This window comes from Panonychus citri, unplaced genomic scaffold (assembly GCF_014898815.1).
Source record: "Panonychus citri isolate SS breed McGregor unplaced genomic scaffold, ASM1489881v1 Contig00113, whole genome shotgun sequence".
In the NCBI taxonomy this organism is placed as follows: Eukaryota; Metazoa; Arthropoda; class Arachnida; order Trombidiformes; family Tetranychidae; genus Panonychus; species Panonychus citri.
In genome coordinates this window covers 139,943-165,875 of record NW_026515518.1, presented here as the reverse complement: position 1 = coordinate 165,875, position 25,933 = coordinate 139,943, and the positions used below count along the sequence as shown (strand labels likewise).

The following is a 25,933-nucleotide window of genomic DNA, read 5'->3' as shown; positions in this document are numbered from 1 at the left end:
AATTTGACTTATAATGAGGAGATCCATAAAATTTTTACGACAATTCAACTTCGTAATGAGGAAAAAGCCTTTGGACTTTTATCGTTTATGGGTTCATGTTACACAGTTTGATTTACATGAAAAGAGAATCGGCTTAGCCCATATTGGCCATCAAAGTCTTAAATTGTATTTTAGTTCATATAAACAATACATTTAAAGGTCAAAAATTAAATTATACAATTTGAGGAAAATATAAATTTGATTGAGCGATTGATCTCATTTCTTGACGATGCATTCGTTTTCGAACCAAGGACTACTACGACTTTCGGTAACCTGCCAGTTCAATGTTTCAGGTCGATAAGTGTGTCGATTGCTCCATTCTTGGCAACTAGTGTCCCAAAACTATCAAATTAGGGAAAGAATAGAAAATAATCAATAATAAATAATTCAATGGATTAAAGGATTAGATTTTAAATTTACCTGGAACCAGGGTTGAACTGAGACATTCATTGGTTGGTGAGCGTTTCGAGCCGTTAAACAAAACCCAGGTTTAGGTCTAAATTGTAGATCTGATTGGTAATTAAAGTCACCACCGATATCGATTCCTCCTCGCAACAGTAAAATCGTTCCTGAGGTCTCTCCAGCGACTCTTAATTGTGCACCAGGTTTAATTAGAAGCTCATCTTCAGTCTCCGTTGATGATTTTTCAGATCGCTTTTTATCATCACTTCGCAAGTCACAATTTGACTTAAAATGGTCAAAAGCCAATTCACCGTTAAATCGTAATCCAAGGCCAAGTCGAACCACCCAAACATTGAAATCATACAATGGCACATAAGCGGTATAACGATAAGGTTCAAGTGGCCTTGGGTCACAAGACTCACGTTGTGAGTCCAAGAGCGTTTGACCAAATAGACTAACATAAGCTCGACTCATGTTCCGCTTTGCATACAAGTACATTCCACCAACGTCGACATTTTTACCAAGCACATGAGAGGATAAACCAAAATTGGCCGTTAATTTATAATCAGGGTTCTCTCTCCCATCTAGAATATCATTGATAATATCTAAGGGAGAAAATATTATTAATAGAAATTTCAAATAATAAGAAAGAAGATAGAATTAGCTAATTACCAGCTCTTAGAATCGCTTGAACTTGTTTAGGCCCAAAAGCTTTAGTAGCTGAACACTTTCGCCGTTGAACATAATTATGAGATGACGATGATTCTGACCTTGATTTCTTTGCCTTTTTATTACCATCAGAGACCATTGGGAAATCTGGTGATTGAGTCGAAGATGAAGTCGGTGAATAGTCAGTGCAAGTAGAATCGTCCCAGAAACCCTTATCAGCTGATCTTCGTTGTCTCAGGATCGGCTGGGTTTCTTCAATTTTTAATATTCTGCTCAACGCCTCTTTGACACAATCGTCAGCTGAATTATTAGAGCTTAAAATTGATTCATTCAAATCGCCAATTTCTGGAATTGTTACTGAAGGATTGGAAAATTTAAATTGCTGCTTTTGTTGAGATCCATTGGTTGTGATGAGTTTCGATGAAAAAAGAGTTGAAATTATCTCCTTACGAATTGAACAATCGACAGATGAATTTTTAACTAATGTTGTTAGAAATTCAATAACTTGAGGTTGATTGGTCATCTTTCGAAGACCATGAATAATTCCGATTGTCGCTGATTCGGATGATGAACATTGTCCAATTGAAAGGTCAATCAAACGCTGGACAAAAGATTCACCACCAAGGTTTCCAATTGCTTCGAGAATGTCCAAAGTGTACAAGGAATCACATTTAATCGAAGTAGTCCCATCGAGCTCTTTCATCAACAATTTAGCGACAGATTTTTTCAATCCAACATTTTCCGACTTGTAAGTTAAACTGCTGATTGTCATTAACATTGATCCTTTAGCTGATTCAGTTGCTGGCGTGGTTGTTGTCTTGAGAAATTGTTTGATTAGACTTTGTATTAGCTCGTCAGATGGATGATCAACTCGGCTTAGAATGGCTGAAGTACCAGCGGGATCGTATAAAAATGATTCGGTGACGATTTGAATTGCAGCCGGTGAACCAGCAATCGTCGAGATTACCAATAAGTCGTGGCATTTGGTTAAATTTAATTCACTTCCAATAGAACCACAATTTGTTTCAAGTTTTTGTCGATTTACGGTTAACCGGATCATGGTGGATAACGAGGATCCATCGGTTTCAGCGAGTTTCAATTTAGATTCAATTTGAAGAGCAGAGATCAATAGATCAAAATCTACAATTAATGTATTAATACAATTAAGAAAAACCAAATTAATCATTCAAAATCTAAGTCAACAAGTTAAAAACTTACCTGGATGCCGATAATCAGAGTCTTTGGTAAAGTCAAGGGACTGTTGGGACAAAGCGATTTGGCTTATTAACCCTTGAAGACGAGCCAATTTATCCTGATTTTCTGTATCTGTAAACAATTAAAATCGAGATGAGAAAATAATTCTAAACGAATAGACAATTTCTTTTTTTAATTCTCAAGTTAATCACTTACCTGGTGATGAAGTAGCAACAAGAGAGTCTGAGACTAGATCAAGATCGGCTTCGGCTTTTCTCAATTTAGAAAATCTCTCATTAATATCTCGTTTATTCCTTTGATTAGGACGTGACTGTGAAAGAAAATTAACAAATCATCATGACAATTAACTCTTATTAACCTCTTTTCGACTCACATTCATTGTATAAGCTGTTAAAACCTTCATGTAACCATCAAGTTCATCATCATTACCATAAGAGGCTCGTTTACGTCTTCGCCTTATACTTGATTAGGAAAATTAGATTAAAGTTGAAGAAAAATTAATTTTTAATCACAATTAAGGTTAAAGCCAAAGAGTAGATTTACACTCTTCGGTTAAAACTGAACTCACTCTGGATCCATTGGTCTTGTTAAATCAACAGAGATTAAACCAGCTGATGAAGATATTAATAGATAGAGATCAACGTTAAATTAAATTCTAATCACTTAAATGTGAATTAAAGAGTGTCAAAAGTGATTAATTACCTGTTTCTGTCAATCGACCTTTGACAATTTCTTGTACTTGACGAATCGATATGTTTACCTGATCAGGATCATGGATTAAAACTGATCCACTTCCGACTTTAATAACATCGTCTCTCGTAATCGCCCTGATGACCTGAACCTTTTTATTGGAACCATTTGATTGTGATTGATCATTTTCATTAATCTCTTCCTTTCCTATTAATCGCGTATAATGTTGGGTAACCGGCGACTGAAAGTGTCTCTTCAATCGGCTGATCGGGTGATACTTCGTGGTACTCGTAATGGGAAATATGTTCACCAATGGGACTTTTTTCAACGCTTGATTTTCTGTTTCTCGATAATTGTGTCGCAAAAGTATCGACTATGTGTTTCTTAAAGTTCTTAACAGCTTCATTCGTTTCCTGTTTACTCAATCGTATCTCAGGAATTTGACCTTCAGGTAATTGAATGAATTCAAATGGTAATTCAATTTTCTCATCCAACAAATGATCAACGCCATTACTGTTTGTTGATCTCTTTGGTCGATTCGTTGAACTTGGGGTCGACGTTGTTGTTGCATCTTTCGAACTAGTGAGTGCACATCCTCGACCTTCCAGGTCAAGTTCTATTTTATCTTCTAATCGTTTCTCCAATGATTTTCGAAGAAATCGAGTGAAAAATGATTTTATCTTCTCCCAAGAGTTCGCAACCCAATCGGACATTTCACTTCGTTTCTCCCGTCTTCGAACGATCTTTCCCATTTCAGATCGATGGCCCAAATTAATTACCTTTCTAATAAATTTATTAATCATAAGTAAATCATATTAATTGAGCATCAAACCAGGAAAAATTATCAATCACTAGGTCCAAGGAACTTAATTGTTGATTCAATGATTGTGCATTGTCAATTATTCAGTTGAAGCCAATGAACTTTTTCAATTAATTAACACAATAATTAGCGAAATCATTTAGTTTATCAATCTATACAACAATCAACTCAAAGGTGAATTAATCATTAAGGTGTGAGAATAACGAGAAACAATTGATTTCAATTGTTAGAGACAAGATAATCAAATCGACTTGTGACAATTTATGTGGGCTTAAATGTGATTTAACCTCGATCAATGACCCAAACTGATTGTATCAACGTGTAACAATTAAATTGCTACTAGATTATGAAACTACACTGTATTATATACACTGTATTAATAATATTAATAATATTAATGCAAATATTATAATATAATAATAAATATTTACATTGACCATTGACATTGATATTCAAGGCTTTCAGACTCATTGAATTTATATGGGTAATTGTTAACAATTATCCTGATATTTATGCTTTTTAGTCAATTGATTAACTTACCCGTCTCTTTTAAGATCAGTTTTAACATTTGAAATTTGAACCATATATTTGAGTGCACCCGTTTTATTATCGCGACCCATACAGTCAATGTCAACCAAGGCCGAAACGGCGATCAGCTCTTCCATAGGTCCCCATAGGTTTGTTTCACTTGAATATTTGAAGCTTTGACTTTCACCTTCCTATGGGAATAAAGCAATTAACTTAATTGTGGTTACCAAATGTTTCCCATTCTCAGCCACAAATCAAATCATCATTGTACTTGAGCGAACCATTAATTTGGATTTGATTCAACATGATCATGAGAGTTCAGGTAAACATGAATTTATCTCTATGGTTGAATCATAATTCCAATGATTTAAATGAACAAATCATAATTATATAGATTATCAATACCTCAAGGTTTTTACATCATTCTAAATTGTGGTGATTCTAATTGCTGGTTAAATTGTTAACCCAGACATCGATTAAATTGTTTTGATTACCTAATCTCTATTGAATCAATAAACTAACTTAATTGTTACTTGAATCTACGTTGATTGTGAAAATTTCCCATTGACATTCAATAAAATTTTAATTATTCAATGACAATTATAATTGTTTTCTAGTAAATTAACTTGATCAGCCCTTAGTAAATTGTTCATGCATTTATATATATGACAATTTAAATTGTAATTAGCAAACAATTAACGACAATAACATCAACTGGGTTTTTTTTCATAGTAAACATTTTTTTTTGTTGAAAACTTATTACAATTAACGGTTGACAATGGACAGATTGTTAATTGTTGTCATCATTATGAAATGATTAAGGTCTAGTTAAAAGTGGATATCTCGGCAATTAAACTAAATTAACTTGATAACCTTGACTTTGGAATTGAATTAACCTTGAAAATTATTGGGTTTACAAATTAAATCAATATTCAATGTTACCTAATGAATTTAAATGACAATTGATTTATAACCAATAATATAAGGCAAAGTTTATTGATTAATAATAATCAAATTGTAGTAACGTTAATATTATTGATTTAAAGACGATTGTGAATCAAATTGGCAACAATTTAAATCGGATCACTGAAAAACTTTTAATTGTAACGATTTATGGTTGATCAAGTATTCAGGTGAAATTGAATTAAAATCAAGCATAAGAAAATCAGTAACAAGTGACAACAATTAACTTACATTCACAAGGTTGTCAACAATGTTACAAGAAAATAATTAAGAAATGAAATTATCAATGAAATTAACAATCAACAAAAAAAAAGTAAATCAACTTACTTGACAATCAAGTTTAGCCAAAGTATTTTGATTAGTATCACAATTAATCAACACTGTTGTTGACAAAAATATGATTAATAAATAACTGAAACTGTTGATTGTATCCATATTGTTGAATATATCGTATTGGCACAATCAGTTAATTGTTGTTAAAAATAAAATGATGTTACTTGGTGGTAATGATTCAGTTCACATAATCAAAGTTTACAAATAATATTTGGGTTAGAAAATTAAATTGTTACTGATTGAAGATTTTGCCCTGAGACCTGGAAACCGGTAAAGATCAAGTTAATTATAATAATTGTAATCAGTCCTGGTAACCTGTTTATGTCAACTGATTAACTAAATTGCTGCCCACTCATAACAATCAATCAATAATTCACATACAAAGGTAACTCTTTTTTTCACAATAGTAAACGTTCAACTCCAATCTTTATATTTATATATTAAATCATTCACGGATCTCACTCTCTCACTCTCTCATCATCTGATTATCATCATTGTCCACTGAATTGAATGGAATTGAATTGAATTTACTCAGTGGGTGATTAAGGTGAGCGAGGGAATTGGGAGTGGAAGTGGAAGTGGGAGGGAAAAGGAAAACGATTACGCCTTTTTACCGATAACTATTAATTTATATTCTTTTACCTGATTGTTGTTTTTTTCTTCTTCTAATTGTAATCAATTTAATCATCTACAATTCTCTGATTGTTACCAATCTTTCCCTCTCAATGGATTAACCATGATAATCATTTAATTCTTGGAATCAGTTTTTTTTTCTCGTTGTGTTTGTTGACATTTCATCTTTTCAAAATTAATTGTTTACATTCAGTTCGAGTCTATTATTGTTATTTTATCATCTCAAAGTTAATTGTTATTATACATGTATTACAATGATAACTTTCCAACTGCATATTTGATTTAGTTGTGATTTTGCTAATTCTTGGAAGTTAACAGTTGATTCAATTTTTCTCATTCAAATTGTTTCGATTTGAGAATTGAAACTTTTGTTTTCTAAATAATGGTTTCGATTACAAGTTAAATTGCTCATCGTACTTACTGTACAATTAGATTTATAATCAAGTTTTAAAATGAATTTGATTTACAGTTAATTAACAATGATAAATAAAATTTGTTTATTTTCATGATAAACTGGATTTAGTTTGAGTTTTCCAGGAATCAAATTTTGAAAGTTCAATCATAAATTAAGGTGGGATGAGTTGATTTAAAAAAAGCAAATCATGATTAGTGAGATGAGAGTTAATTATTGTTGATGATCATGATTTAAATTATACATGAAATGATAACAAGACAATTTGTTATCATCAATGTTATCAATTTAATTTGTACATCGGCTAATTAAATTGTCGCAATTAATTTTGTTTATTATTATTGTTGTTGTCGGAAGTTCTTGGCATTAAAATATCAAATAATTTTTGTGGTTTATCTTTGATGAAACTTGCAAGTAAAGAAACTGTTGAGTTAATTGTTCCTGTTGATTCATTAATTGTGGTACCGTTGTAATTACCGGAAGGAGAATCACCATTATTAACTAAGGGTAAATTGTTGTTGTTGTTGGTGTTAATTGCTTCGGGAGTTAATTCAATACCAGTTGATACTGGTAATTTGTTTGCCTTTGAGATAATTATTTTACTTTTAATTGAGTTCAATGGATTTAACTGTTTTTGACCTTTCATGGGAAACTGTTGACCATTTCCGTTTTCTGTCCCTGTCCGTCGGTGAATATAACCTGCTGGTGGACGAACGGCAACTTGGTGAATTTCAGATGATGAAGTTATCATTGGACCAGGTCCAGTTATCTGATGAGGAGATGATGATGCACCTGAAAGATGATGAGGCTGAGGGTGTTGTTGATGGTGACCAATTGATGGCTGAGATGATCGACCTGGTGGTGGCCAAATTGGATGTTCAGGTGGGAATCGGCCAACGGGTGGATCAGGAAGAGGTGGAACTGGAAGTGGGGAAATTGGTGATTCATAGAAGGCCAACATTACAATCGCACCGACGGCAAGTGATCCCATGTACATGAGAGCGGTAAATGGTGTACTTATCGATCCTCGAAGGGAAGAGAAAGCTTAAGAATAGATTGATTAAAGGAGAGAAAATAAGTTAATATCTTAAGTTGATCATGAGAAATTAGATCATTTTCAAGAAACAAACACTCACTTCGACCAAGATCAACTCCTCGAGCTTTGAAGATGAAATCTTTGATTCCTTGGATAGAGAAAGTATTTGAAGAAATTGAAGTTTCATTAACTTTCGTTGGTGATGAATCGATTACTGAAATTGATTTCGATGATTCTGAAGGTGGTGGAGATGATGATGTTAAATCAGATGAGGAAGATGATGAGGATGTTGTTGAGACGGATAAAACATGGCTTTGGCTTAAAAGAATCACAGTAATCCAGAAAAATGACGTTCTCTTAATTGTCCACAACATTTTGTCCAAATTGTTGATGGATCAATATTACAAACCGTTATAATGTTGATTCCTTTAACTGAACCAGAGTGAAGAAGTTTTTTCAAAAATAAACGATAATCATGAAGTGATTAACCAAATGAACGAAACCAACAAGATTAAGGATGAAAATAGAAATGAAATGAAGAAGAGAAGAAAAAAAGAAGAGAGAGAGAATAGTTAATAGAATGGAAGATGAATGATGAAAAGGAAGACAAAAGGTTGTGTGTCACTTACAATTGTTGATCGACAATAATAATAATCAAATTGGAACTAAATTCAAGGATTGAGATGGTTTGTTGGTCCACAATCAAGCAACCATTACTAACAATCAGCTCTGTGAATCAAGTATATTTAGGAGAGAGGGCCAACTATTAAGATGATCAGCTTTCTCATCATCCTTATCATCTTTCTCTCTCCCCTCTTGCCCATCTCAGAATTAACGGAACCGTTATAACATGAAAACTTGATTCCGGTCTTTAGCTTTGGTCTTCAGATGGACTTGACCTGAATCGCCTCATCAATAAAAAAATAGAATTTAAGTTTCTCCTTCTTTTCGCTAGATGGTGACACTTACGCATTTTCAAAATCTCGTTAAAACAATTCAAACTCTTTTATTTATTTTTAAAACGAAATTAATTTAATTGTTTTGATTTGTTCTTTTTTATTCTTTAATTGTTATTCTTTTGATTTCTGTTAAATTATGGTTCTCAGGTTTTACTTATGGGCATCTGACGGTTACAACTAGAAATTGAATATCAATAAGGTAAGATGATTTTTAGTGATTTGTTATTTTCTCTTTGTGTTTCTATTATCAATATGTAATAGTTAATTGTATTGATTGATTGATTGTCACACTTGTTGAGATAATTATGTTTTCTTATTGTAACAATTATGGTTAATATTTACATCTTTTTGTTGATTATACTAGGATTTGGAATCGCCATGAGTCTTACGGGTATGGTATTTAATCTGATATGACAACAATTATTTTCTTTTCCTTTGTTCATCTCAATTTTAAAGGGTAAGTTCATCGTCATTACCAACAATTAGTGTTTCACTTTAAATTGTTACTAATTATTTAGATCCTTTAGTTTTGTACCTTTTTGTTAATTCTCTTTCTTTCTCTCTTTCAGGCTAATGATCTTAAATTCCGTCTAGCCTGTGCCCACACCCAATGGAGACTATATCAATATCAATTAGTCAATTAAATGCTTAATGAAAACAGTTTAAGTTTTACATTAAGATCAAATTGTTCATGGTATGAATTTCAACCGATCAAAAACCTGAACTTTAATCCTATGGACTTGATGATCATAATCCTGGTTAATGAAATTGAACAGAATTCAAATCGTTACCAGAAAAAAATAAAACAAATCAAGTAATTTGCAAAAAGTGGATTAACTAATTAAAACTCTTATATTTTATATTTATTTTTATCAACAGGTTGAACAATTAAATACAGAATAAATCAAATGGCTTAATTGAATCGGTTCATTATGAAATGATGAGAAAAGTTAATCAGTGAAAGTGGATAGATGTATCATCTTTAACGAACCAAATCAACCCACCAGATATTGACTAAATTGGTTCAATTTCCCACAGTTAATTGTCTCACAAATTCATCTAAATAATTCAAATGATATCATGAAAGTACATCAACATGGTTAAGAGTTCATTGGCCTACAACGGAACAATCAATTAATTACATTTTAAAGTATCAATATCATAAAAGATGATACATAAAAATGGAATCAACAACATGATGATGATGATGATTTAATCATTATCTATCTAATTTAATTCATGTAAATCTATAATAATATCCTAATAATATTATTGGCATGATGAATCAATCGATTTTGTAATAACATTTAATCAACATCAAAGGTCCCAACATTAATTTCAATCAATAATGGTGATGATTGTATTCATTACTTTATTATGATGAAATTTCCTGATAATTTACACAATTTAATGTAAATAAGTTATTATAAGAAAACAGTGAAAATATTATGATTCAGTTAATTGTAATGATGGGGACAAAAAATCTCACGAAACTTTCTAATTGTCACAGTATCAGAATCACAATCAATTAGAATAAGAATCAAAAGCAAAAATAATGTTGACATTTTCTCTTTATTTACAATTAGTTTAATACAATTAACAAATTGTTTTCCTTTTTAATAATGATAACAATTAAAAAGAAAATCAGTAACAAGAGATTAGAAAAACAATTCAATTAACAATTAAAAAGAAAGAAAACTGAATCAATATCATACAAAAGGATAGAAAAAATTTACAAAATTAACCAACAATTAAAAATTTGAATTCGATTACAATTAACTTTTAGATTTAGCTGTTAAATTACTGATCGTCTTCGTAAATGTCGATTGTCAATTAAATCCAGTTCATTGAGAGAATCGTTTTCATTTGAAGTTTCTTCACAAAAGCAAATGAATAAAGTATCAATTGTCATCTAAATTGTTGAGAGAACGAGAAAATTAATCAAGACAATTAGTGAAAGAAAGAAAGGAAATTAAATATATTGATTGTTATGAATTCTGATTAGTGTTAATATTGAAAAAAACGATCATTAAAATTGCCTTTCAAATATCATTGAATTTAGTTTTTTCCGTTTTTCCATTGATTAATTAAATCAATCACAGTTTGATATTAGACTTGTAACAATTAAATGCAACAAAATGATAATTTTATCAATAATTATTTGAAAGTCTTAGTAGCCTAGTTAATTAGATGAATATTAAGTTGATTTATTAATAGAAATTAAAGGAAATGATCTGATTGTGTTTTGTTTTTCATCTAAATTGTTAATGATTATTAGCATTAATTGTAAGCAATTAAATTAATTTAGTCTTACCTCGTACACGGCAAGGAAACAATGAGATATAAAGTAGGCAAAAATGGCAGCAATTATCAAAGGTGACCAAGGATGATTAAGTCTATCAACTTTGTCTTTAGTTAATTCAACACCAACAATTAAAGTTAATGAAATTACAGATAATTTACCAAGTAGAAGGAGAAAATCACCGATTGAGTTAATTGTTGCAATTTTAAGTGTATTAGATGAGAGTATTGAGAAAGCCCTTCTCGCTGAGGTGGAGAATGAACTTCCGTGAATTGCTGTTAATTAATGGAGATGGAAACAAAATTAGAATAAGTGACTAATTAAGGAACAATTAAAACTAACCCATAACAATATAAGCGTTTTTATTAATGTAGATCAAAAGTTTCTCGAATATCCAGAAAAAGAAGCAGCAAAATTTGGACATACAACCGAGCGAATCTTTGGTTCTGTTGGTGCTGATTGGAAAATTAGAACAATTTAGATAGTTTTAAGAATCGAATTCAGTTAATTAGTAACAACTTACAGATTTTCGATCTTTTTGAACAATAATCGAAGTATTTTCATTCCAACAACAAGCAATGATCCGAGAGCAATTGAACCGAGATGATATTTAACTAATTCCATGATACTTCTGAATATTGGATAATTAAGTTTACTTTTGTCTCTGATTGTTGAGTACAAGATTAAAATTAGAAAATAGATTGAATAACAATCAGTTAATTGTGATTATATTACCTTTGGAAAAACCATTTAGCAACTGAACCAGCAATAACATAATGTTGACAAGCAGTTACGAAGTAGATTAGCCAAAGAACCGCGAAAATATTGATCCATTTAACATACTAAAGATATTGGAATATAAATATAAACAGAATTAACATTTACCATGAACAAAATTCTGATAACAATTAACTTGATTAGAATCACGATTGTTAATACTGCATTGAGAAAAGTCTTTGAACCTTAATTATACTTTGAACTTCAACAGAGTGAAAGTTAATTTTCAATATGAAATATTCAAATGATATGAATAGGATTAATTTTGAGATAATCTATTGAAAGATAGAATTGGGATTAGAACTTACTGAATAAAATGTATCAAAACCATAGACCACAAAACCAGAATCAGAATCAACCAGAGGTGAGCGATTAGACAACAGGTAAAGGGTTCCAATGAACCATAAGAATCCAAGACCAGAAAGAATAGTTAAAGTCTAAAGAAAACAATTAACCAATTGGATTAACATTAATTTCGATTAACTAATCACCATTAAACTAACCATAATCGGCTGAAGGAGTAAAAGTGGCATTGAACCGATCGCCTTTCCCGCTTCTTTGAACAATAAGCAAACCAATTGGATGCGTTTTCTCATAACCAAAAGGATAAGTATAAATACAGTCTAAAGGTGATGAGAATTTGAAGGAGAAAAAAAATCAAATTCGAAAATTAAATCATTCTAATTCGATTCAATTGGGTTGTGAACAATCAAGTTGTAGGCAAAGAGTAAAAAAAGAGCAGTGAAGATGAAAAAAGGTGAAGCTCAATGAAAGATTGTCACTAATTTGATATTGATGGTTATACGAATTAACTTTGATTAGATTGTGTTAATCGGTTGGTAATTAATTGAATAGAGTTTTAATTGTTACCGTGAAAATTGTTGCTCCAATTGAGTAGATTAACCATCTTTCCAATTCCTTGTCTGATTCAGATCCCGAGGCGAGAGTTGAATTAGTTGGTGGATTGATTGTCGATCCATTTGATTGTTTCAAGTCTCCCCAGTGAAGCCTAAGAAAATTATACTTGATTAGCTGATTATCTTGTTAACCACTAATCAAATGACACTTACCAAATATTGATTGTTGCCGTAATCGAGGCAAGACTTAACAGAATCAACGTAAACCAGATAATCAAACTCGCCATGAACCGGATTAAAATAACCAAAACCAGAGCAAAAACAAATGAGAGGATGAAAAGGTAAACAAGTTCATTGAAACAAAGAATCACATCCGATGAGATTGAATCAATTAATCCTCTGGTGTAATTAACTGAATTAGCTAATTGTTCCAGGCCCACACGTCGAGGTAAACATCGATTGAATGTTGTTTTACTATGGAACAATTAACAGTTAATTTGATTAGAAGAGAGGGTAAAAAGAATGAGAAAAAAACAGTCAACATGTTAATGATTTTCTTTCAGATTTTGCTAATCAAATTGTTGCGTTTTAATTGTTGCATGTTGATTCTTACATGAATACATCTTCATTACAGTCTTCAACACAGATTCTTCGAGTTGTTCGATTGGTACCAAAGTAAATCAATAGGTAAGGCTTTCGAAACATATCTTGACCTGAGTAAGGGACATTGTCCAATGGTCGATTTCTTTGGCCACAAATATTACCCCAATTATCATAACCATGGAGAATTAAATTTGGATTTGAATGTTTAATTACAATTGCTTCGAATAGTAGATAACCCTATTAGATTGGAAAGGTTAGTTGATTGTTAATCATCTAATTGTTACTTATTACTTACCAAAAATCCAAAGAAAAGGATGAACAATAATAAGAAAAAAATATCGGTCGATTTATGGTCTGAACTTATGGGCTTATTATTATTGGTAAGAGATAATCTTTCTCTTAGAATTGCCTCTCTCAGGTTAATCTGTGATTCTTGTAGATCCTCTGGATTAAAATCCGTTGACGGTGGGTAAAAATAAGCAATCGGTGGGATATAATGTGGACCTAATTTACCGTCAGCAACGGTCAATGGATAATCAGTTGATCGAGTAAGATTAGGTTGCCATTTAGGACTAATTGGTTGATCGATTGGATGTAACGTGAAAACCTAACAATCAGATTTAACCTTTAATCTTAATCTTAATCTTTAATCAACTTTTCAGGTCAAAATGAAATAATGTTAATCCTTACCTTTGGATGTTTCATCGTTAATCTCAGTTAAATAAGTTGGAAATGAAATCACATCACAATTTAGATGATAATTAGAACACACAATTAAACTGATCCATTAATATCCAATAAGTTATGTAAAGTTATGGTCAACTAATTTAACTTAAATTGGAAAGTATTTAAATGATTGAAGATAATTAGAAGCCAACAAATTGAACAATTTAAACAAATTGGCAACAATTAAAAGTTTCAAAGAAAAGTGTTCACGAAATCAATGTAATGAAACTTTCAGATGATCAAGTGAACATTTCGATCAACAACCCGAATGAAGATGATCAACAAAATGAGATGATGATGATGATAAAGAGTGAGAGAGATGACAAAAGGAGGGAAAATCATAATAATAAAAATGAAAGAAAAAAAGATGATGATGATAATCGTATGTTGATATTTCGATGTAACCATAGATATTAATAGAGAATTTCTGTTCGATATCATTTTCTCTTTCTTTTCTTTCTTTTCTCAGGTATCATGCTATCTCTTTGTCGTCTTCATGATCTTCCTTCAGCCCCCCTCCCACCTCCAACCTCCACTACTTTCTCCTCCTCTTCCTCCTCTTCCTACTCTTTTCCCACCTTCTCTCTACTCGATTAACCTTTTCTTATATAACTTTTCACTCCAAATTGGTTACATTGGTTAATCTTGACTAGCAACAATTTACATAATCAAATTGTTTCCACAATCAATAGTACGAATTAATATTTACTCTGACTACTCCAAGGGCAATGACCTTTTCCCTGTAGTAACTGAATCACCCAATGAGTAGATAATCGTGATCAGAATTAACTCTCATTCTCTCTCATTCTTTTCATTCTGTGTCTCTTTATTTTCCTTGACAATCAATTATAATCATTGATTATCTTCCTCGACAATATAAATTTAATCATCTTCATTTTATCTCATGTGTAACCAATTACAATTTACTTCCGTCTTCTGTCACAAATCATCATTAATAAGTTAAACCTACGAAAGGTTAATTATCTAATCAGAACTTTTAATCGATCTGAACAATCAGAGAGAGACACAAAAAAAAACTCGATAATAAACAACCTGAAAGTTTTCAATTCGAAATTGATTTATATTAACTTGGAAAATTAAAAATTCTAACTTCATCTTAATTGGATAACTTTTTTAATCGATAGTTAATTTATCGTAACAATTAAAAAGTATTAGAAATCGAGGGTCGGGTAAATTCTCGGTAAAGATCCGGTTCACTTTCGAATAACCGAATTCGCTTCATCAGGTGATCGGAATTTTGTTTTTCCTTCAACTTTTGTGTTTACTTTTCGTTCAATTTTTAATTATCAATTAATTTGATTTTCTATTTATCTCAATTTAGATTAACAATGTTTAACTATCTAATTAAATGGTTAACTGATTGTGGTTTAACTTGACATTTTCTGTACATTCACTTTAATTGTTAAGTGAATATTGTTGATCTCATTGTTGACTAACTTGACTAACACTTTGGCTGCGAAATCAATTTAAATTGTCAACTAAAGTTTACATGCCAAAGTGAGTTAATCAATATTGGCACTGATTTAATTGTGGAACTAAAAATGGCCGATAAAATTGATTGGTGATTATCATGTGGAATCGTCAAGCACCTTTCATTCTGATCTCATCAGAAAACTGTTGCTGTTGTTTAGTTTCACTTGAAGATTGTCAATCATCTGATACCAATAGAGAATCGGTTAAAAAAGGTAAACATGGTAAAGTTAAATCAGCTGGAAAGGGTCAAGGTAAATCATTCAAATGTCCAGATTGTGATTACCAAAATGTGAAACAATCAAAGATGATTAGACACCTTCGAATGCATTCTGGACATAAACCATTCAAATGTCCATCCTGTCAATACGAATCTAATGATAAGTCAAAGGTTTGTATAGAAATTTATTACAACCAATTAAATCGGTAAATTGTATTGGTAATTTCCAAGTTAAATTAGAAAACTAAACTGGTAATTGTGTCGAGATTATCAATTATTATACTTCATCTCTTTTTTTCAACTTGGTTTTACTCCGATTTGATTGATGTTCTGATCCAATTTGTTTTAATTCTTGTTTTCTTTTCTCTCTCATCTCATCTTCCTCTTTTAATTGTCACCAATGATTTATTAGATTCGCCGTCACTATGTTACTCATACTCGAGAGAAGCCCTTTCAATGTGAACTTTGTGGTTCCAAGTTCACCCAATCCGGTAGCCTGAAAACTCACTTGACCAACGTTCATGGTTTGACCAAAGTTGAATTTCGATGTCCATTTTGTCCTAAACTGGTTACATCAAACATTGGAGAATTAAGGAATCACATTAAATCTTATCATGATTCAACTAATTATCCACTAATTGTTAACAAAGTGAATAACGTTACTTTGTTACCTTTATCATCGAAATCGCAACAACCAGTTAACACGATTTCAGTGGAAGGACAATCAACTTGTTCTCAACTTATTTCCAATGAGATGGAATTTAATTTTTCTCAACAATCTTGCTCTTCAACGTCAACAATCAATTCTGCATTTGAATGAAATTGAAACGATAATTTCTACAAATTAACAACCATTTGTTTGTTCTTTGTTTCGATTATATATATTTACAACTAACTCAATTTTCTATTTTTACAACAAAAAGAAAAAGAGAGAAAGTAGATTAATCTTCGTTTAAATCGAGAGAGAGAGAGAGAGAGAGAAATTGATGATGATGAAAAGAAGGAGAAGAAAAAAAAAGAAACTTGGATGGAAAGGTGAAGAAAGAAAAGAAAGAGGGAGGATGAGAAGATGAAAAAAAGAGAAGAGAAAGTTCCATGGACCATGAAGATGATGATTAACACCAAAGATTAACAGAGAAATGGTTGAACATGAGAAAGTTGGTTTTCCTTGATTTCGGTTTTTCTCAATGAATTGAAATTATAAGAAAACAAAAACTTTTCTTGATGATGAAGGCAGAGAGATGATGGATAATTATTATAATGATAATAATGAGAGAGAATAGGAAATGGGAAGAGGTAAAATACGATTTCTTGAAAAATACATTTGTATTTATCCTTCTCATCTCCGTGGTGGTTTTGTTTTCATTTTGGTGACAGAGGATTTAGAGAGAGAGAGAGAGAGAGAGAGAGAGAGAGAGAGAGAGAGGAGAGTAGGATAAGAGAGAGGAGGTTTGGGTTTGGGTTTACATTTTATATTCGTTCATATTTATATATTTATATAATTTGTTTCCTCTCCATATTTATAGCTTTTCATTGTCTTTCCTGTACAATAATAATAAAAATGTTGTGTCTTTGTTTTTGTCTAATTAGTTAATAAATTAACGGACAAGGCAAGTGATACAAAGTTGATTTGAACCGATACATTCATTGTGACAAAATGCACCACACTTTGTACAGGGAACTAAAGCTTTCAGGTTACAGTCGCAATTGGATCTACTACCCGGTGGGACATTTTGTTGACTTGTTGATGTTGGTATTACTCCTCCACCTCCTCCTCCCACTACCATTGATGCTACTTGACTGTGGTGGTGATGGTGATGATGATGATGATGGTGATGGTGAGAGTTGTTGTTATTAGGTGTTATTGTGGTGAAATTGCAATTTGTTTGAATTCCAAAGGTATGATTAACACTTGTAATTGTTGTGTTACAATTAGTTGATATTGTAAAACTACTGCCACCGCTACCATTGGATGAAGAGCTGATCGGATTTGATCCAGTTAGATGATCAACATTATTGTTAATTGATGTTGTAATTGAAGAACAGTTTGAATCAACTTTGTTGCTTGGATTTGCTATTATTGGTGTTGGATTTGAAAAAATATTCGGTATGTTATTAACTGTTCCCGGGGTCACAGGAGTTACCGTTATATTTGGTGGTAGTTTAGCTAATTCATTACAATATCCAGGGAATTGATTGTTATAATCAACGGGATAATCTTTCTTGCTGTTACTATTATCATCAGAGATTCGATAGTTATTCTTAAGGGTTGAATTATTTGTTAAAAATTTAACTGGACGTTGAGAACTGCTTCCAGGACTAATTGAATTAATTGATGACATAACGGGAACCTCATTGATGTTATTGGTTTGTGAATTACTCGGAAAAGGAATCATTTTTAACGATGTACCATTTGGCAATTTAAAAGGTAAATTCAATCCATTTGACTCTAAATTAACTGAGTTATAAGTCGTTGTCGAGGGTGATGAATATGATGATAGAGAGGGTGAAGGTGATGATGGGGTTGAGGATGAAGATGAGGCTGATGAAGATGAGGCTGAAGAGGCTGATGAGTTGGATGATGATGTGATTGTATTGAGACTACCGAAAGTTACACCTCGGTGATTGTAAGGTGAATTATTTGATGCTGCTGAGGTGGATCTTGTTACCCTCAGGGTTCTTGTTGGTGTCGATGATTTAATATCAGTTATTGGTTCGAGAGAGATGTTCGATCTTTCCAATTTCCTCTTAATTATACTAATAGAGACATCAGTTTGAATGAAAGGTTGTATTGTTACAGCGTTACCATCCGTTGTTTGATTAACTTTGTTATTGGTTATCGGTTTAACATGGTTCTTATTTAATGTTGGATTGTTGGGATTAATTGAATTTATCACACTTGAAAGAGATGATGATTTAGGCAAAAGTGTTGGTGGAGGGGAGACATCACAGTTGAAAGAAACAGTTGAAGTTTCTATTGGTTCTGGTGTTGAAGATTTTATTGACTGGAATTCATTTGGTTGTTCACTCGGTGTAATATTATGATTATCATATGGAGATAATTTTGGTATCCAGTCAAGCTCATTTTCTATTTCTTTCTGAGATTCCAATGCTTCTCCCCAAACTCTTTCGAAATTTTTAACCTTCCATGGATCAAGTTTAGCTGATTCCTTGATGGTCTCATTTTTCCATCTCACTAGAAATTCGGGTGTTAATTTGCCTTCTCTTAACCGATCACTCCAAGATTTGACAGCTCGATTAAAAAATTCATTCCTCAAAGCGGTTGAACTCATTTTGGTCCATCCTTCCGATGTTGTAACTTGGTCACATTTAGGTAACATTTGAACCAATTTATATTGATAAAATAAAGGTAATGAGGTAAAGGTAGATTTGTTAATTATATCTTTAAGATTGGTATTGACAAAAATGGAATCTGGAGTAGTGATATCAACTTTTTCTCGAGATTCGGCAATTTTAGAAGAAGCCGAACATTTTCCTTTTCTTTTCTTCTTTTCACGTCCACCTCTAACCGAATCTAACAGGCCAGTTACATGAGCATCCACAATAGCGATATAATCTTTTCGTATTCTATCATCTTCCATATCTTTAAGAAATTTCTTCACCCTGGATGCATCCATCATTTGATGCATCAGATGATCAACTAACTTTGATCTTAAGATGAAAGATATTAAGGTTTCAGGTATCACTTTGACCAGCAGATGCTGGAGAAATTGATGGTCACTAAAAATGTTGGTAAAAGTATCACAGATTAATCAGATTAATACAATTAATTAGGAGACTTGATAAGAATGTAAATAATGAGTTTTTCTATTGTGATTTTTTTTATTCTCAAAAAATGAAAACACAATAAGCGCCGCTAGTGGCGCCATCTCGTGTTCTCACCAACAACCATCACCAAAACATCTGAGTTTAAATCGGTAAAGTTTTTTTTTTCGTTAATCAATTAATCCTTTTTTCAAATGATAATTTTGAAGTTATATATTTTGTAAACTATTATCATCTACTTAACCTATTTTCGTGAACACTTTTGAAAAGAAAATGGTACCTTCACCTTCGACACGTGTTTTTTGACGATTACCATAGACCACGTTTTTCTTTGACTAGATTTCATCATGAAATGAATTTTATTTAGTAAATTAATTGGATCTGTCAGCATCCTACCCATTGTTTTGTAATTAAAATTATTGCATCTATTGAAATATAATGTTGATTATTTCCAAACTAATCGGTGGATTGAATGACCGATCGAGCACCTGAAGCTGCTCAGTCATTTGACGACTGTAATTAGTCACCCTCAGGGGAGATGATAATAAACATTGAAATGGATTCCAAGTTTTTACTGTGCGAACAATTAACGAATTGTCCCGAATTGTTGTCAATTCTTTTTTGTTAATCACTAATTTATCATTTAACTGGTTGTTCGCGACTTGTAGACATCGAAAAAGACTCTTAATAATCGCGAAAGTCGAATTAGAACCGATTACAACCTTCGACCACGTTTTTTCCTTGAAATGATTCACAAAGATACAATTTAATTCTTGATCCCAATCAATCAAATCTTCCTTGCAAATGGTAACAAATTAGAACAATGTTTTAAGTTTATTCTGAGAAATTGTTGAAATTTTCTCATATTCTTCTCAATCAATCAGTGGCTCATATCGACCCATCGAGAGCATCACCTGAGCAACTCAATCATATGGCGACTACATTCATCTCTTTAAGCAGACTGTAAATGCGAACCTTTTAAACTTAAAAATTTAAATTGATTTTGTTTTCAAATCAATTTTCCATCAAAATCAAAATTCCATTCAAAATTGTTGACAATTAAATTTGAATCAATTTTCCATCTAATAAAATTAATCAAATTCCACGGTAAATAATTGAGACAATCTAATTTAGACCCAAAGTCAAGTTCAATTGGAAAACAATTAATCCGTTTCCCTGAGCAATTATCATGATTGATCAACGAGAGTAAGTGAATCATCAACAGGAAGAGATTAAACTGGAAATAATTAACGATCATGAAATATTACCAATAGATTAGAATTTGTTGTTGATTAAGGTAAACAATTGAATGGAAAAGCACATTGTCAACGGAAACAGTTAATCATCAGGTAGAATCCATGCTGCATGTGAGCACATTTCCCGCTTCTCAGTTGAGACAAAAAAACACGTGTTTTGAAATGAGTGAAATGATTAATTAATTGTAAGGAAAATGGCGAAAGTTGTCTCTTTTTTAATTATTCAATAGTTGATCAGAGGTTTGAAAAAGATAGAGAAAATGGGAAAATAAACAGAGAAAAGAGAGAAAAAAATTTTATGGGGAGAAAAAAAAACAGAAGGAAAAGGAAATGATGATGTTGTTTTTGGTTGAATTTTGAATATAACATAATCAATGTAATTGGAACAAATATTTTCCTTAATTAAATGAGTCTACTTTTTTTGGGCCCATGGTTTTTTACCACCGGGTGAGTTACCTCCAAATTTTTTTCCACCTTGAGGGGTACCTTTTTTACCAGAATTTTGATTATTCTTAAAGTTATTAGGACCTCCTTTAGCTCCTCCTTTACCACCGGACCAGGGTTTACCACCGCCGCCGCTGCCTTGTTGGAAAGGTTTCTTTCCTCCTTGAGGTGTTTGATTTTTTTGACCATCTTGTTTTCCAGGTAAACCTCCTTGTTTACCAGGGGTAGCAGGCTTTTGATTTTGTTTACCTTGAGGTTTTACTGGCTTCTTCACTTCTGGACTTGATTCATCTTCTTCTTCATCTTCGTCGTCATCATCGTCTTCATCATCACTTTCAAAATTGTCTAAAAGATCTTTCATTGCTTCACTATTCAATGAATCATCATCGTCATCATCTTCATCCTCATCTTCATCAACACCAAGATTTACTGGTTTAGCTTTCTGGTTACCTTTAGCTTGGACATCATTCTTAGCTCCTTTGGCTGGTTGTTGCTTGCCTTTTTCTTGTTTCTTATCAGCTTTAGCAACTACAGCGGTGGGCTCATCACCAAATTTAACCTTTTTATTACCATCTTTAGATTCAGCTCCTAACTTTCTCTTTTTCTCAGCTAAATTCATCATTTCAGCTTCAGAATCAGATTCACTCATATCAAACATGTCTTCTGAGTCTTCGATATCTGAATCAGGCATGATGTAACCAGTTAAGTGAACCCTTGAATCTCCATTAACAGAAAAACTAATTGGTTCACCTTCAGTGAAAACGCAATCAAGAGGTTGCTGTAAAGCACGTTGTGGGTCAAGATTACATAGGATAAACTTAGTCTTGTTACTTTCCAAAATAACTGAACAAATTGTTGACTTATTAGGTGTCGGTGTCTTAGTAGAAGGCTCCAAAGCAGCCATTGTCAAGTGGAATGATGATTCAGCTTTCTGTTCATAGATTTGACCAGGTTCCAAGACTAAACCTAAAAAATTAATAAACCAGAAAAAATAAACAATCAATTAAATAAATATAGAAAAAAGAAATCAAATCTTATTAAAGAAGACAAAAGTATAGAAAAAGAACAAGAAAAAAGAAAAGATGAAAAACACGCCGCAATCAAAGATCCATTAAACCAAACAATCAGATTAAATCACTTACCCCAAAACATTTTCATTATAGATGAAGATAAGAAGTTGAAGAACAGAAAATATAATTACAACAATTTGAGAATTTGATGAAAAAAAAGAAAAGAAAAAAAGAAAGAGTTTGATGAAAAAAAAACTAATGATTTCAAATGAAGAGCAAAGATTAACTGAATTTCTTTCGCTTTTAAACTGGAGAAAAGAAAATGGAAACGGAAAAGGAAACCAGAGATTCGCCTGTGGAAAGAAATGCGCCAAATTTGAATTTCGATTCTCCAAATTGTTTGGAAAACTTTCCCAAGCGAGTTAATTAATCTTCAATTCTCATTCTTTCTAATTGTTGATTTAATAAAATTAATCACATTTTAATTGTTAATAATCTTCGATTCTCTTAAGGGATAACTGATTAATTACTCTGATTTAAGATTAAAATCTTGAAACTTTTTCCTTTCAACAGGAAATTAATTTTTTTGATTAGATTAACAAACTAATTAAAAAGTAAATTAAACTCAAGAAGTTTGTTTATTAATAATTAAAAAAAAAATATCGATAAAATCTAAATTGTTACAACTGAATGTTTGGTGTTTGAATTGAATGTTTTTTTTTGCTCTGAATATGAATTTGACATTTAATCAGATGAATAATTTAACCAAAGTGTCAATCAAATTGTTATGAACAAATTTAATTAATCAACTGGGTAAGACACGAGTTTAAATTGTTAATTATTTGACAAAATTATGAGCAAAAAAATAACAACAGGTATCACTTTGACCAGCAGATGCTGGAGAAATTGATGGTCACTAAAAATGTTGGTAAAAGTATCACAGATTAATCAGATTAATACAATTAATTAGGAGACTTGATAAGAATGTAAATAATGAGTTTTTCTATTGTGATTTTTTTTATTCTCAAAAAATGAAAACACAATAAGCGCCGCTAGTGGCGCCATCTCGCGTTCTCACCAACAACCATCACCAAAACATCTGAGTTTAAATCGGTAAAGTTTTTTTTTCGTTAATCAATTAACCCTTTTTACTAATGAGAATTTTGAAATTTATTTACCTTGTAAACTATTATCATCTACTTAACCTATTTTCGTGAACACTTTTGAAAAGAAAATGGTACCTTCACCTTGGACACGTGTTCTTTGACACGATTACCATAGACCACGTTTTTCTTTGACTAGATTTCATCATGAAATGAATTTTATTTATGTAAATTAATTGGATCTGTCAGCATCCTACCCATTGTTTTGTAATTAAAATTATTGCATCTATTGAAATATAATGTTGATTATTTCCAAACTAATCGGTGGATTGAATGACCGATCGAGCACCTGAAGCTGCTCAGTCATTTAACGACTGTAATTAGTTACCCTCAGTGGAGATGATAATAAACATTGAAATGGATTCCAAGTTTTTACTGTGCGAACAATTAACGAATTGTCCCGAATTGTTGTCAATTCTTTTTTGTTAATCACTAATTTATCATTTAGCTGGTTGTTCGCAACTTGTAGACATCAGAAAGAGACTCTTAATAATCTAATAATCGCGAAAGTCGAATTAGAACCGATTACAACCTTCGACCACGTTTTTCCTTGAAATGATTCACAAAGACGCAATTTAATTCTTGATCTCAATCAATCAAATCGTCCTTGCAAATGGTAACAAATTAGAACAATGTTTTAAGTTTATTCTGAGAAATTGTTGAAATTTTCTCATATTCTTCTCAATCAATCGGTGGCTCATATCGACCCATAGAGAGAATCACCTGAGCAACTCAATCATATGGCGACTACAATCATCTCTTTAAGCAGACTGTAAATGCGAACCTTTTAAACTTAAAAAATTTAAATTGATTTTGTTTTCAATTCAATTTTCCATCAAAATCAAAATTCCATTCCAAAATTGTTGACAATTAAATTTGAATCAATTTTCCATCTGATAAAAATTAATTAAATTCCATGGTAAATATTTGAGACAATCTATTAGGATGATCAGAAAGTTCTGCACGAAAAATCAATGTTATATTGGGCACGTAATTAAACGCGAACTATTTGTTCGCAAAAATTAATCTTTTCTAATTATTAAAACTCATAGTTTTCTGATAGAAAATAATTAAATTAGTTAAAATTTAGAAATTTTTTCCTGGCCAAAATAGCGATGAAAATGGCCTTAAATTATTTTTTTATCGTCAATGCTTTCAACCAAGTAAAAAATGGTCTTTGAATAATGATTTCAATATTTTAAAATTATTGAATTAAAATATGATATTTTCGCTTTGATTAGTGAAATTTTCAACAATTAACTAATCACAATTACGGAGAAAATTAAATTCAAAATTTGATCTTTTTTCCTAGCAAAATTGGAAATTCATCACGAGATCATAAAATTGTCCATCTACTCAATGGTAAAAAATTTCATTTTCATGAATTTTCAATTTTGCTAGGAAAAAAGATCAAATTTTGAATTTAATTTTCTCCGTAATTGTGATTAGTTAATTGTTGAAAATTTCACTAATCAAAGTGAAAATATTGAATTTTATGTCAACAATTTTAAAATTATTGAAATCATAATTTTAAGGCCATTTTTAGCTCTGCCAAGAGAAGCATTTAAAAATATTTATTTTAGGTCATATTTGTCGCGATTTTTGACCTGGAAGAAAACTTCCAAAATTTAATTTTTCTAAAAATTTTCAATTAGTGTACTCTTAGTTTTTATTGTTAAAAAAATTACTTCTCTAAGATTTTAGATTTAGGTTTAATTACGTGTTGATTGTTAGTCTTAATTTTCTTGCAAAACTTTCTGATCATCCTAATAATTTAGACCCAAAGTCAAGTTCAATTGGAAAACAATTACAGCCAGACCTCTTTTTATTTCATTATTGAAGGGGGGAGTTTTTCCGCGCAATGCGCAGACTTACAAATGAGTATCTTGGTTACAAATTTCAAATTAAGAAGAAAGATAGAGGATAGAACCAAAGAAAGGAAGAAGAAAGCTCTTCACAACATTAGAGCTAAGTAATAAATTCATCGGCCAAGGGGAGGCGAACCTACCACCTTGAGTATATATGATAATAACATTTTATTTGGACAATTAACTTATTTAATTAAACAGAGAGAGAGAGAGAGAGAGACAATAAAACAATAATGTTTCAAAGGAAAAGTTAATCAATTTAATTGTTTCGATAATTTAAAAATATATTATCTATTTAAATTAATTTCTTGATCAACAATCAATATAGTCTAACCAAACAATTTACGAGAATACAACCTTAATCATCTTGATTTGTTGATTGTTATTTGATTGATTCGCTCTCTTTTTTGTTTCATTATTGATTAAGTTAAATCAATACAATCGGTTATTGATTAAAGTTAATTTGATCATTTCGTTGAAAGTATTAATTGTACAATGAACAATTGGAAAGACAAAAAAAATCAAAGGAAAACTAAATATAAGAGTAAACAATTTGATCCACAATTAAGGTAAATCAATAAATCAGATTTTCAGTCATTTCTTCAATCTCTTGATCATCAAAATGATTTGATGATTAATTTAATTGGAAAACTAAATTTCACTTGGATAATCAAGAGTAAATTGTATTTACCTGTCAAAAGGATTAGGATATTTGGTGATGATAAAGATAA

At 31.4% G+C, this 25,933-nt stretch overlaps 6 protein-coding genes and 1 long non-coding RNA gene across 8 annotated transcripts; 2 read left to right on the top strand and 5 right to left on the bottom strand.

Annotated features, from left to right (window-relative positions):
- Window positions 1-53: 53 nt before the first annotated feature.
- Window positions 54-6,133, bottom strand: LOC128390001 (uncharacterized). Its single transcript, XM_053349656.1, is given in 11 exon segments — window positions 54-381; window positions 460-1,046; window positions 1,114-2,250; window positions 2,329-2,436; window positions 2,521-2,635; window positions 2,699-2,786; window positions 2,894-2,936; window positions 3,028-3,212; window positions 3,214-3,798; window positions 4,376-4,554; window positions 5,654-6,133. Coding segments are annotated over 11 exon segments (3,261 nt in total). The 5' UTR covers window positions 5,762-6,133; the 3' UTR covers window positions 54-255.
- Window positions 6,134-6,759: 626 nt separating this feature from the next.
- On the bottom strand, window positions 6,760-8,651 carry LOC128390047 (uncharacterized). Its single transcript, XM_053349717.1, has 3 exons — window positions 8,370-8,651; window positions 7,841-8,172; window positions 6,760-7,748 (listed from the first exon to the last, which is right to left on the bottom strand). Exons 2-3 carry the CDS (start codon window positions 8,112-8,114, stop codon window positions 7,027-7,029), a joined length of 996 nt encoding a protein of 331 aa, XP_053205692.1. The 5' UTR covers window positions 8,115-8,172; window positions 8,370-8,651; the 3' UTR covers window positions 6,760-7,026.
- An 89-nt stretch (window positions 8,652-8,740) lies between these two features.
- Window positions 8,741-10,048, top strand: LOC128390046 (uncharacterized). Of its 2 annotated transcripts, none has more exons than XR_008325565.1 (4): window positions 8,741-8,898; window positions 9,064-9,156; window positions 9,269-9,393; window positions 9,579-10,048. It is a non-coding gene; the product is annotated as an uncharacterized LOC128390046 (long non-coding RNA). The 2 variants fall into 2 exon arrangements; XR_008325566.1 differs by having other exon boundaries at window positions 9,269-9,513.
- Window positions 10,049-10,124: 76 nt separating this feature from the next.
- On the bottom strand, window positions 10,125-14,252 carry LOC128390044 (choline transporter-like protein 1). The gene is made up of 12 exons (XM_053349716.1): window positions 13,929-14,252; window positions 13,534-13,845; window positions 13,249-13,475; window positions 12,849-13,109; window positions 12,649-12,787; window positions 12,282-12,401; window positions 12,087-12,215; window positions 11,737-11,843; window positions 11,525-11,665; window positions 11,344-11,456; window positions 11,014-11,276; window positions 10,125-10,611 (listed from the first exon to the last, which is right to left on the bottom strand). Exons 1-12 carry the CDS (start codon window positions 13,941-13,943, stop codon window positions 10,495-10,497), a joined length of 1,944 nt encoding a protein of 647 aa, XP_053205691.1. The 5' UTR covers window positions 13,944-14,252; the 3' UTR covers window positions 10,125-10,494.
- Window positions 14,253-15,226: 974 nt separating this feature from the next.
- LOC128389998 (transcriptional repressor CTCFL-like) lies at window positions 15,227-16,684 on the top strand. Its single transcript, XM_053349652.1, has 2 exons — window positions 15,227-15,846; window positions 16,088-16,684. The coding sequence occupies exons 1-2, from the start codon at window positions 15,556-15,558 to the stop codon at window positions 16,493-16,495; spliced, it is 699 nt and encodes a 232-aa protein (XP_053205627.1). The 5' UTR covers window positions 15,227-15,555; the 3' UTR covers window positions 16,496-16,684.
- A 280-nt stretch (window positions 16,685-16,964) lies between these two features.
- On the bottom strand, window positions 16,965-19,525 carry LOC128389995 (polycomb protein Asx-like). The gene has a single exon (XM_053349650.1). The coding sequence runs from the start codon at window positions 19,323-19,325 to the stop codon at window positions 17,274-17,276; it is 2,052 nt and encodes a 683-aa protein (XP_053205625.1). The 5' UTR covers window positions 19,326-19,525; the 3' UTR covers window positions 16,965-17,273.
- A 1,371-nt stretch (window positions 19,526-20,896) lies between these two features.
- On the bottom strand, window positions 20,897-22,443 carry LOC128389997 (46 kDa FK506-binding nuclear protein-like). Its single transcript, XM_053349651.1, has 3 exons — window positions 22,425-22,443; window positions 22,304-22,390; window positions 20,897-22,127 (listed from the first exon to the last, which is right to left on the bottom strand). Exons 2-3 carry the CDS (start codon window positions 22,317-22,319, stop codon window positions 21,130-21,132), a joined length of 1,014 nt encoding a protein of 337 aa, XP_053205626.1. The 5' UTR covers window positions 22,320-22,390; window positions 22,425-22,443; the 3' UTR covers window positions 20,897-21,129.
- Between the last annotated feature and the right edge of the window lie 3,490 nt (window positions 22,444-25,933).